This window comes from Leishmania donovani, chromosome 13 (genome assembly GCF_000227135.1).
Source record: "Leishmania donovani BPK282A1 complete genome, chromosome 13".
In the NCBI taxonomy this organism is placed as follows: Eukaryota; Euglenozoa; class Kinetoplastea; order Trypanosomatida; family Trypanosomatidae; genus Leishmania; species Leishmania donovani.
In genome coordinates, this window is record NC_018240.1 from 311,290 (window position 1) to 323,652 (window position 12,363).

The 12,363-nt window shown below is 63.9% G+C and overlaps 4 protein-coding genes across 4 annotated transcripts; all 4 read right to left on the bottom strand.

The window, feature by feature from the left end:
- Positions 1 to 764: 764 nt before the first annotated feature.
- LDBPK_130870 (AMP deaminase, putative) lies at positions 765 to 5,735 on the bottom strand (the record flags this gene model as incomplete). Its single annotated transcript, XM_003859250.1, has 1 exon — positions 765 to 5,735. The coding sequence occupies one exon, from the start codon at positions 5,733 to 5,735 to the stop codon at positions 765 to 767; it is 4,971 nt and encodes a 1,656-aa protein (XP_003859298.1).
- A 902-nt stretch (positions 5,736 to 6,637) lies between these two features.
- LDBPK_130880 (hypothetical protein, conserved) lies at positions 6,638 to 8,110 on the bottom strand (the record flags this gene model as incomplete). The annotated part of the gene is made up of 1 exon (XM_003859251.1): positions 6,638 to 8,110. The coding sequence occupies one exon, from the start codon at positions 8,108 to 8,110 to the stop codon at positions 6,638 to 6,640; it is 1,473 nt and encodes a 490-aa protein (XP_003859299.1).
- An 822-nt stretch (positions 8,111 to 8,932) lies between these two features.
- Positions 8,933 to 10,321, bottom strand: LDBPK_130890 (hypothetical protein, conserved; the record flags this gene model as incomplete). Its single annotated transcript, XM_003859252.1, has 1 exon — positions 8,933 to 10,321. One exon carries the CDS (start codon positions 10,319 to 10,321, stop codon positions 8,933 to 8,935), a length of 1,389 nt encoding a protein of 462 aa, XP_003859300.1.
- Positions 10,322 to 11,182: 861 nt separating this feature from the next.
- LDBPK_130900 (hypothetical protein, conserved) lies at positions 11,183 to 12,166 on the bottom strand (the record flags this gene model as incomplete). The annotated part of the gene is made up of 1 exon (XM_003859253.1): positions 11,183 to 12,166. The coding sequence occupies one exon, from the start codon at positions 12,164 to 12,166 to the stop codon at positions 11,183 to 11,185; it is 984 nt and encodes a 327-aa protein (XP_003859301.1).
- Between the last annotated feature and the right edge of the window lie 197 nt (positions 12,167 to 12,363).

Genomic DNA, 12,363 nt, shown 5'->3' on the forward strand with positions numbered 1-12,363 from the left:
GCAGACTCGCGAGTAATACGCGCAGACGAGAGGGGTGGGGGGGGGGGGGGGGGCAGCAAACAACGGCGCCGGTGCAGACGCGGTGGCTCGCCCTCTCGTTATATACGTATTTGGAGGGGGAAGGGGGGCTCGTTCGCTCGCTGTTGTTGTTGCGGCTGCTTGCTGCCTTCGATTCAGGAGTTGGCGTGCGCGTCGACGTATGTGAGACACACATGCGAAACACACCTTCGCACAACGTGCCGGAAAGATAGCGAGGGAGGGAGGGAGGAAGAGCGAAGATGTTGGATACCGGCCATGTCCATTTCTACGTCATACAGCACTACCTGGGCGTCAAGTCGAGCCCACTCCCTCCATCCGCGTGGTGCGAAGCAGCAGCAGACACACACGCCGGTAGAGCAGGTGACCTCACAGCCGCACCCATTTTGCCGGCCGCCACGCGGCGCACGCCCCTCTTCTGGGTGGCACTCAGGCCTCCCCACACCAGCAGTGGGCCCTGTGATACGACCGCAAGGAGGGGCGTGCCCTCCCCTCACTCCTCAACGTCATCAAGGCGAATAGAGCGATGTCAATGAACAACAACAAAAAAGAAACGAAGAAGGTGGCGTGCCTGCGTGCGCTGGTGGGGCAAGCAACGACAGTTGCGGACTCACAGAGGCACACCATTGCGCCTATCCGCCACGAGCAAGCACTGAGAACGGCCAAGCACATACGCAAGAGGCAGAGTGCCACTCTGCACCCGCCCAACAGGAATTGAATAGGCCGACTTATAAGTGGGAGGCGTCATGAGTCTTAGCGACGCGTGCTGGACGTTCATCCACGCTTGCAGGCAGCAACGGTCGACAGCGTTGCTTCTCCTCAATCTTGGCCCCATTGCAGCGCCGCTCCAGCAGCTCGCCGCGGGAGATGCCGACGGCGTCCATGATGTCCACCTCCTCCTCCAGTGGTGTGCGCATCGCGCGGCACGACATCTCGCGCGCGGCGCGGTTCTGCAGATAGGTCACCTCCTCCATATACGCCTCGTAGCGGAAGGCGCACCGCGTCTGCGGCACGTGCGACCGCGCCACGTCGTTGCCCGCCACGCTGCGCAGGTAGTAGAGTGGCCCAAGCCACTCCCTCTTGCGCGAGGCCGGGAAGCCCGAGGTGCGCACGCTGTTCGCGGCGAGCTCGCAAATGTCTGCAGCCGACAGGTTCCACAGCGCCTCCGCGGTGCCGTACTCCTCGAGCAGCGGCTGCTCCGTGCGGTGAAAGATGAGGGGGCAGTCGGTGCCGATGGCCACATTCAGGCCGCGATACAGGAAGTTGGGCAGCGGGTGGTCCTTGTACCGGCAGAAAAGCGTGTTGTTCGACATGGGCGTGATGGCGAGCGGGATCTGCGTCAGGTAGTAGAGGTATTGCATCACTGGCCGCTTGTCGAGGTTGATGCCGTGACCGATGCCGTCCGCCAGCAGGAACACGTCCGCCATGTGGTCCGGGTCGCCGCTCTCGCCAGCGTGGGGGCGGAACTGGAACGTGTTGAACCCGCGCGCGGCGCGGTAGAGATTCAATGTCGTGATGTTGATCCACATGTAAAACATGTAGTACGCGAAGGGCGGGTTCTCGGCGCTCGTCCACTGCTCCGGAGGGATGTCGATCGTCTGGTCCGGCTCCCGATCGCTCTCGTTATCGACGCTGTCAAAGCCGGAGACGTGAGTGAGGAAGAAGTGCAGGTACGGGTACTTGTCAGGGTGCAGCGACGCGTGCCACAGCGGCTCGAATATGTTGGTGAGCATCTCCTGGAAGCTGCGGAGCTGGCCACTGCGCTGGTACAGGTGGAACAGACGCGGTACCTGAATCATCCAGCTGTTCGTGCGATGCGACATGCCGTGAAGCACGAACCAGCGCGACAGCAGGTCCCACTCGCCCTTGTGCCGGCCGTAGATGGACAGCCGGTTCTCGGTGAAGGTGCCGCCTTCCAGCTCGTTCTGCTTGAAGGCGCCACGAATGAGCTCGGCGAAGTAGCGCCCTTGCATGAAGTTCTCCGTTTTGAGAAACAGGGAGCGCAGGGAGGTCATGCCCATCGGACTGAAGCGGTGATTGAAGCGGTCGAAGCGATGGAACGTGGCCTTGCCGGCGTGCACCTGCAGCGCGGCAACGGGCATTTCGGCAAGCAGGTGCGCCACCCGCGCCGCCTTCGCGCTGGCCGCCGCCACAACCTCGTCACCTTCCGCGGCAAAGCCCTGTGCGACGCGGCACACGGCGGTGTTGTTGTCCCCCTGAACGACTGCCGACGGTTTCGGCTTCAGCTGCTCCCCCAGAACCTCATCGAAGAACTCCACGAGAGTGATCGGGGCACCAGTCTTGGAATCCACGCCGACGACGTCGTCCGGGTGGTCGCGGATTTTGCGCTGCATAAACTGCAGCAGCGACTTCGCCGTCATGCCGCTCGCCATGTGGCAGTGCACGTCCACCTTGACGCAGTTGTGCGCGTCACCGCACGCCGGCTGCACCACACAACGGCGTGACGTGGCGGCAGCCCGCGCGCGTGCCTCGGCGCTGTCCCCCTCCGCGTTCTCAGCCGCGGTTGCTGCCGCCGTTGTGATCGTGTAGTCTTCCTCGTCATCGTTCGTCAGCGCCGCGTGCAGCCTGTACTTGGACTCGAGCATGTCAAGGCGTTTACTGGCGTACTTGGCGACGGTGGGGTCGGCACTGGCGAGGCGGCGCAACATGCGTGTGTCCTTCTGGAACTGCGCCCACGTCGGCAACGCTGACGGAGACGACGCAGACACACTGCCGACGTGGCTGTTGTGCTGCTTTGGCTGCCTCTCTTCGACGTTCAGCACACCGTCGCGCCACTTCAGCACCAACGCCTCCGGTGAGTTGCTCTGGCTGTCCTTCTTCTTGTCGGGGCCGTAGGAGCTTGCCGCCTGCACGCGTTGCACATACTCAGGGCGGATGACGAACTGTTGGTAGGCCTCTCGCGTTGCCATGGCCATCATCAAGCGCTTCGCTGCTGCGCTGGGCCCCACCCGGTCAGGTCCAGAGATAAGGATGCGTGGGTACTGCATGAAGGCCTCATGCGCCTGGTAGCCGGGCAGGCGCACAAGGAGAGCCGGGTCGTGCTCGAGCTCCAGCGCACGGGTGCTGGCGCTGGCGGCGCGGCGGTACACGGTGACGGAAGGGTCGCTGCCATCGTCGGCGGCAGACGGCAGAAATAGAACGGCACGGAGATGCGCTTCATCACTCCTGCTACACACCGCCCGCAGCCGTGCTGTCGTCGTCGCGCCGCCGCCGCTGTTGCTGCCGCCCTCACGCACCGCGGCAAAGAGCACGTCGAGCTCGTGCTCCAGCGCACAGGCGCGGTGGTGCAGTCGCAGGGGGCTCACTTGGGTGGCAGAGAACTGGCTGTACCGCGCCTGTGCGTGCGGCCAGGCGTACCCGAAGAGATGCCGCTGCTCTACCCGCGTAAAGCACCCGCTGCTCGCCTCGAGGGAGCGCAGGCACATCTCCGTTACATCGGCGTTTGCCAACCCGCGCTGCTTTGCCAGCTCCTTCAGCTCCTCGCCCAGCGCGTCGTTCGTTGTGTCGTAGAAGAGGGGGTCGAGCGTGGCGACGCTGACGTGCAAGCCGGCCTGCACCGCAAGCGGAACGGCCGTTGTGTTGAGCGTGTGCCTGACCGCGGCGCTGCTGCAGCGGTTGCGTGATGGGGTGAGAATGATGTGACGCTGGGAGAGCATGAACAGGTATGTGAGAGGGCTCCACTCGAACGCCGTGGACGGGTTCACAACCGCGTCGGCGAGCAGGAGACCGAGAACACTCTCGCCAAAGAGTGTGCGGCTGCTGGCGCCGCCGTGGAGAGTGAACGTGAAGGCGGGTCGGGTGTTCCAAGCCGGCCTCGCCGCCGCCCCGCGCGGGGCGGCGGCGGCGGCGGTTGTCGGCTTTTCCTGCTCACCGGAGGCGAACAAAAAGGCGTTCACGAGCTGCACATTGCGCCAGACGTGATACACAAAGAAAGCGTCCGGCGGGGCTAGCGATGTGGCAGCCGCGGCGTGCTCTGAGCCGCTGCTGTTGCTGCCCGGCAGCGGGAACTGACAGCTTGGCCTGCTAGTCGGCGGCATCTCCTGCACCGCGGCGGCGTTGGTGAGACTTACCGAGAAGCCCGTTGTCCGGCGCAACAGTGACTGCATCTCTGCCACGCGGCGCTCCGTAGAGGGTGGAGGAGCGTCTGCGCCGCTGCCTACTGTTCCAGCAGCAGCACCAGCAGCGGCGAGGTAGGCCTCCCAGATGGGGCTGAAGATGTTGTGCAGGACATCCCCAAAGAAGAGCGACCGCGACGCGCGAGAGGAGGATGCGGATGAAGGACTGTGGCCCTCTGCTACCGTGGAATGCTGCTGATGGTGCCGCCGTTGCTGCAGCGCTCCCTCCGTGCCGGCGCTGTAGGCATCTTGCACCACATGAAATCGGAAGAACAGGCCCGGGCACGACTCCAGCAGCCCACTCATCGCGCACCACCGTGCCAGCCGTGGTAGCTCCTCCACATCCTTGCCGGACACGGTCAGCTCCAGCTCCAGTCGGTCGTAACAGGTGCCGGAGGTGAGGACGCGCGTGAGGATTGGCCGCAGGAGAAGCGCCAGCAGCTCGCCCTCTCCATCGGCGCCGCCAGAAGTGCTCAGCAGGGGCCGGAGAAGCCGACTGGCATGAGCAGCACGGGGATTATCACCCGAGTCTGCGAGCTGCTGCAGGCTAAGCCATCGGTCCTCTGAGTCAGCGGCGTAGCTCGGGCGCAGGCAGAGTCCCTCCTCTGTCAGCACTCGCTCCGACACGGCCACGCCACTGCCAAAGAAGCGCCGCACCGCCTCCTCGACGGAGATGCGCGACACTGTGTCCGACGCACTGCTGCTGTCACTGTCGCCAGGTGTCGTCCCTTTCGCGTGCGCCTCGCCGATGGTGTCCTCGGTGTACAGCGGGTAGCTTGGCCGATCCCGGCGCAGCTCTTCGATGAACTTAACCACCGATGCGGCGCTCACACATGTCTCGACGCGGCGCAGGTCGCACTTGGGCGCGCGCTTGATGTCGCCGCCGCCAAAGGTGGGGTGGTACTCATCCTCGCGACCGCCGTTGTAGGCGCGGTAGAGGCTGAAGCGGCTCTGCAGCACCTTAATTCGCGGCTCGCATGCGCTGAAGACTTCACCGCTGCTGATGAGGCCACTGAGACGGTCGAGGCGGCCGAGGAAGGCTTTGTAGCTGAACAGCGGATGCGAGCGAAGCTCCCTCGCTAGCGGGATGGCGGCGTCGCCCGGGGACGGAGAGGTAGCGGCCTCGGCTGGCGGGGAGGAGAGCGGCTGCAGTTGCGGCGGCGCGGCCACCGCCCGGGATAGGGCGCTCCAGACAGCCGAAGGGACGAGCAAGCCGTCCAGCTCTGCAACGGCGACTAAAGATGGCGCCACAGCTGCTGCTGCTTCGGAGGCGGGGGTGCAGCCCTGGAAGAAGTCTACCAGCGCTTTCAAGAGCGGCGCTGCTGCCGTCGCATGCGCGACGTGCTCTCGGTACATGTGCTTGTCAGTGAAGGTGGAGACGAGCTGACCCACCGCGCTGCTGTGTTCTGCGTCGCGCAAGTGCAGCCCCAGCCGTGCCGCCGCGGAGACGGACTGCACGTCGCCGATGATCTGCAGCGCCTCCAGCAATAGTGGCGCCCCCTTGTGAAAGGCTGCATCGCCGACGTCATTGTGGAGGAGGATGTCGTGCCACTGCTGCTGCATATTTGAAGGACGCCCCCAAAGGTGGATGAGGGTGGTGGTGGCGTGGCGTGGCGCAGAGCGAGCGATGGGAGGGGGGGGGCTGCGTGCCTTGTGGTCGGTGTGCCGCGATGGAGATGCCCTCGCGAGAGCGGCGCTGAGGAAAGACAGAGAAGGAAAAGCAACAAAATCAAAGGAAAGGCAGGCTGACCTGATATAGACGTCGCTCCGCGGCCGATGCGCACGCGTGGGTTCGGGCACTTGGATTCGCGCCTGTGAAGGCGGCGAGACGCACAAACTCGTGGACGCGTTTTGCGGACAACCGCAGCCGCAGCAGCCTCACATTCGTGCGCACAGAGGTACACGCACCGCACCCAGGGAACTTCAGCGCGCCGCCAACGGCGTGGCATCTCTCGCCAGGGGTTGGGACTTCGCTTTCGCGGGGCGCGCAAGAGAGCACCAGAGATCGCGAGGGGCGGGGAAATGCGACAGCAGCCCACCCCTTCAGCTGCTGAAGGATCCAAGGGTTGCACGGCATCCTGCTGGCCACCTCTGTCTGTCCTGCATGGCTGGTCACTGCTGTCGATGACACGAGGGAGGTTCGTCCTCGGGGACAACACCGACAGCGGCGCGAATGGGCACTGGCGCTGCGCAAAAGTCGCATGTGAGTGCGCGTCTGTAGAGAACGAGAGGATTTTAGTCGAGCAGCACGACCCCACCATACAAGTGCAACTCGACACTTACGAACACACACAAGCGCGCACAAGCAGCCACTGCTTAGAACTCAACCTTAAAGACGGTTAATCGTAGTGTACAAGGCAACGAGGGCACCATCGTGCCCTCCTATCACGGCCTTCAGCGCCGTCCGTGCGCTGCGCACACATACACACGAGAGAGAGAGAGGTGGCGAGGCGCATCTGACAGGGCTAAGCGAAGAGCGGAAACTCGTGCTTCATGTCGACGCCTTTGCGCTCCGCTACTTCCTTTCGCCGATTGCGCTGGTACGTCGCCATCACGCGGTCACGCAGTGCTTCGAACTCCTTTTCCTTGCTCATGCGCGCCGCCGTGCCGTCCGCATGTGTCGTGTGCGTGATGGCAGGCGCAAGTCCAAGCCGAGCAAGGCGTTTCTGCTGCGCCAGCCGGCCTCCACCAGCGAGGAGGCGGTGCCGCTCGGCGGCGTCAACACCGCCGTGGACGCGACGGTCTTCCTCACGCTCCAGCGCACTTGCGAGTCGCGACACGGCAGCGTTGCGGTTCGGCACAACGTCGAACACAGGTGGGGCCTCCACCCGCTCACCGTAGCGCACAACATCGACCAGCTCGTAAAAGTCCTGCGGCCTCCGCTCCGCGCCGCGTTTTTCGACGCGGCTCGGGTCCGCCTCTGCTGCCCGGTCCTCGACGTTGGGGTTGAAAGAGATGCGCTTGCGCTGCCGCTGCGGCGCCGTCTCTTCGGAGCCTTCGCCATCGCCGCGGTCAGCGTGGCCGTTCGCGTGCCCGCCTGCGCCAGATGATGTTTCACGGCGACGCTTGCGTGCCTCACCATTGCCATTGTAGCGGCGTGTCTCGGCAGTGGCGACCTCCGCCGCCTTGCGTTGAGACGCGTTCTCTTCCTCTTCCCTCTTCATGCTCCGCAGCTTGCGCTCGAAGGCGAGGTTCACGCGCTCGCGTACATCATCGGCAGTCTCCGCTTCCTCACCGTCACCACCTTTGCCCTTCTTGCGGCCCCGTTTACCGACGCCGTTGGCGGTCTTGGCGTACTTGTCTAGCTCCTCTTCGATTGCCTGCAGCTGCGCCGCGACGCGGGCCCGGCGCGCCTCCTGCTTACGCTTGTGCTTCCGCTCCTTCTTCCGGGCGATGATCTCTTCGACAGAGCGCGGTCCATCGCTGACGCTGTCCTTGCCCGTGGCGGCGGTCGATCGACCATGGCGACTGCTCGGTGGCTGCAGGACTGCGCCGACGGAGGCGCTGAGCTCCTCATTCAGAGAGGCGAACTCCGCTTGCTTCTTTGGCTTCCTTGGCATCGATGCGGCGGGTGTCGTGACGGCCGTCGCCGCAGCAGTCCTTGCTGTTCCATCCTCTGCCGCCGCGTGTGTCTCCTTCGACTTTCCCCCGCTGCCGCTGCTTGCGGCGCTGGGGCGCACTTCCGCGTTGTGCGTCTGCCGCTCCTTCTCCAGCGCGGCGCGCCTTGCCTGTTGCCGGGAGCGCTTCTCCTGCAGATATTCGAAGATGTGGCGCTGACTGTGCGGAATACTGTCGAGGCTGCCCATCGTCTGCGCCGTCGGCACCTGATTTGCCATCTTCGCCCGCTTCTGCTCTCGCTGGAACGGCGACAGCTTGGCGTTCTTGTTGCGCTTGTGCGTGTGCGACTTGTGGCGCGGCACGCGATCACGACGGGCCATGATGCGGAGGAACGCGCGCCCCCCTCACAAACACCGAGAAAGGCGCAGAGGGCGCAAGGCAATGAGAGATGTACACGTATGTATATATATATATATGCGTGTGTGTGCGCGTGCGCGCACGCTGTGCCTCAGGTGTGATGGTAATACTTGGAAGCGAAGATCGCGGGCCATGTGAGCAGAGGTGAGGTTGGGCGGATACGGTCGGCCAAACAGTGACGGGGTGCCGTCACGAAAGGGGGGGGGGTTGCGAAGAGAAAGATCTCAAGGGCAGCAGCAGCAGCAGCAGCGAGGATTCTGTGAAAAGGCATCTGCTTGCGTGTGTGTGTCCTGGAAGGCGCTGACGCCGTTACTTGTTGCACAACGAGGCCTCTCTTGCACACACACACACACGCATCACCGCTAACCGCCACCACCATCACCCCAAAAGTGCAGATGTGCGTGCAAGTGCGCTGCTTATACAGCGTTTCTTTTTTTTTTCGTTTCGTTTTCGCTGCAGCGTTGGGTCTTATGTGGGTACCGATCGAGGATGTGCGCACGTCTTCCGCAGCGCGCAACGGCTGCTACTACTGCGAAGTACACAGTGGTCGACACCACTCCGGCACGCAACGTGCCATGAACAGAAAGAGGATGCGAGAATGCAGCACACGCACGCACGCACACTCGACCCATACGCCGTTATTGAGTTAACCGGGTCGAATCATCCATGCCGTACACACATCAACATACCAGAAGGCAGACCTTCCCACCCTCACACGTACGCACGCTCAGGGTGCACCAAACCACATGCGAGTCGATGAGGAGGCAACGCTGCTGACTCGTATGTTACTCGTTCACGCTCTCGTTCTCCTGCGTGCGCACATACTCGGCGTTAGTGCGGGAGAGCGGGTCGGAGAAGATGAGCGACACACGCAGACCAGGCTCCAACTCGAACTGGTCCAGCAGTTGCTTCGCCTTGAAGAGCGACTCGGCGTCGAGGAAAACAACGCGGAGGTGCCGCTCATAGAGAGACCAGCAGGACAGGAAGCCGGGAAGGTCGCGCAGACGACCGCGCACGCGCTGCAGCGGTACCCGGGACGAGAGCGCCGCCACCGCCGTCACAAAGTCCTTCTGGCGGCGCGGGAACTGCTTGATGATCGTGGCCGACTTCGACTTTGTCAGCCGCCTGGAACGCCTGCCACCGTTGTCGGCTTCTTGATCAACGCCGTCCTCCGTCGTCTTACCACGCTCGTGTGCCGTGGCGCCATCCTCTTCCATGCCCTCCTCGTCGCCATCTGGCGCCTCCGTCTTGACTCGCTGCAGAGACGGGGCGCCGGCGTTGCGGTCCTCTTCGTCGACGCGCTGCCGCTTCTTACGGGAAGCAGGCGCCGTCGCTGGAGTGGCGGCGCTGCCTCGCCTGTCCGCGTCGGCGTCTTCTGCGACCCCATTAGCCTCCTCGCTCTTAACACCAGTGACATCGGTGCCGCCCGCGCCGCCAGGCGCAGAACCTTTATCGATGCGCAGCAGCACTTCGTCTGCTTGTCGCCCAGGCAAGTGCACGCTCACGGGCAGGTGCTCCTCGAAGTAGTGCTGCCGGCGCAGCCGCAGGGCCAGCTGCTCGACTGCGCCAACGTTGGCCAACGCCGTCGCCTCCGAGACGTCCTCGGCTGGCGCAGTCGTGTCTTTTTCTGCCAGCTTCGCTGACGAGGAGGCCGTCGGCGCCGCCGTTGACTTGGAGTCTGCCGCCGGCGTTGACGGCCGCCGAGAGGTTTTGGTTAGCTTCATGGGTGCGAAGTCGGCGTTGGCCGGCCCGTAGAGGCTGATCTCCGCGGAGCGGGTCTCGGTGCGGCAGCGGACAGCGTAGCTGCAGCCACGCACCGCGCCGATCAGGCGCCGCGACTGCGGCCCGCCCTCGTGAACAAGCCGCTCCACATCCAGCGTTTCCTCGTAGTCGCTGCGCAGGCTGCAGTAGTAGGGCAGGCAGGCTCTGTGCAACTTGCCAAAATCGTTCTCAACGTTTGTGATAATGACCGTGTGCGTGACCTTTTCGGACTCCTTGGCCTGGGCCGCCGCGCCTCTTCTTTCGGTCTTGCCCTTCGCGTGCACGGGTGTGCGGGGCCCCTGGGGCCGCTTCCCGCTAGTGCCCGCGTTGCCGCTGGTGTTGGCCCTTGCAGGATGTGCGGTGCGAGACGTCGAAGGCGTGCCGCCCGGCTTCGTTGAGGCGCTGCTTTTCATTGCAGACGTGGGCGTGCAAGACGAGGGAGGAGGGACGGCGTTGGCGACAGATGAGCGGAGGTAAGGGGGCAAAGGAAGGAGACGATTAGCTCCTACAAATCTGCTTGATGTGTGCACTAAGACGTGCTGGTGTGCGTGCGCGTGCGTGCATGTGTGAGGTTGCGCGTGTGGGATTTCCGGTGGGGGCACCACACGGCAACGCAGGAGGAAGGGATAGAGAGCGGGGAGTGCAGAAGAGTCCAAGCAACATGCACGCGGAGGGCGGCGACGATCGGGTGCGGGGCATGTGTGGGTGGGCTTCTGGCAGCAGCGGGAGGAGGAGCAGGATGCGCGGGTCGGGCATGTGACGACGACAACAGCAAAGACGATAAATATGTATGTACGTGTATATCCCCGTAAACCGCAGCCTACGCAGACACACAGAGACCCAGCCCCAGGTGCAGACACGCGCAGAGGTGTTCTGGCACCCGATGGTGAGCGCAGATGCGTCAGGAGCAGCAGCAACGATAACGAGCGGGGCAGGCAGGCAGACAGACAGCCGACCAGAGAGGTGATGGAGAGGAGCCTGCGCACGCGCGTACAGACGGACAGACGCACGCGCACACGCAGGGAGAACGGTCAGCAGAGCGTGAGAGGGCGTGGGAATGTGGGGGTGGTACAGAGTAGCAGCCTGGGACTGCGGCGTGTGAGGGACAAACATTCGACGCACGTACACGTTGTCGCGCATCCTCCATGTCACAGCTTCCATCGCTTCCTCTTGCCGCCCCGCCGTAGTCGCCCCCCTCCTCCCTCGCCTTCCCTACTTCCCATTCTCTTTACACTCTCCCCCTGCTTCCATCTCCTCCACATTGCAGCGCCGTCTCATACCTTTTCGAAACGGTACTTGAGCTTCGACAGGGCCACCAAGTTGTCTCGGGTGTCGAGCATCGAGCGCACCAGCAGCCCAATACCAAGGTGGAAGAGTGGCTGCCACACGGCCAGCACGTACTCGAGCGCCGCGTTGGTGATGCTCTGCAGCGATAGCACCGACGGCGGCTGCAGCCCAAGATCCGCGTAGGCTCTCTGTGTGGTGCGCTGGCGATGCACCAAGGCGGCCACCCAGAACAGCGAGCCAAGGCTGGCAAAGGCTGCTGCGGCGTACAGGGCAACCGCCGGATCCGTCTTGACACGCCGGCGCAGGTGGCGGAGGGCGCCCCGCGGCTTCGCGGCCGGCGCTTCGGCTGAAGGGCCCTCCTCGGGGCGGCGCCTATGCAGGTCCCGGGGCTCCGTCCGTGTGAGGTCCTCGACGTTTACAGTAAGTCGGCGACACGCCACGTAGCAGCTGTACCCCGCCCACAACAGCAGCGCAATGCTGTAGAGCACCACCAAGGCGGAGAGGAGTGTCACCGCTCCGCCGGATCGCACGTTGACCCCGGCGGCCGTGCGGCGGTTCATGTACTCATGCACGTACTTGCGCTGTGCGGCACGCTGCTCCGCGTCCAGCGCCGCCAGCGCTTCGACAAGAGTTTGTGACGGTGCTGTCAACTCCAGCGCAGCTGTCGCTGGCTCCGGTGAGCCTTGCTTGTGTTGCTGGGCTAGCTGTACGAGACTCGCGGCCGCTGCCATATCGACGGACACGTCGATCAGCAAGGAGCCGCTCAGCAGGAGGAGCGTGTACACCAACGCCAGCATCGCCTGGAGGCAGACAACAACCTTTAATAGCTGCGCACTGCCCCGCAGGGAGCGGGCAAAGTAGGCGATGACCTCCTCCTGCTCACTCGTGCTCAGCACGTCATTGCAGTTGATGAGCGCCTTGGCCTGCTGATCCCTGTCGGTGAAGTGGTGCTGGCATTGCCGGTAGCGCATGGCTCTCAGAGAAATGGCGGAGGGGATGGCGCGAAGAAAGTCGCGACAGCGCCCCCTCCCTCCCCTTCTCTTCTCGGCGATTTCTGTTGCGCTACGCACCAGCACTCGTGATGCGCGCCGTATGCGCGTCCGTGCGTGTCACGGTGCGCGTGCGCACGCACGCCTCCTCCCTCTCGCTAAGCGAAAGACACGCACGC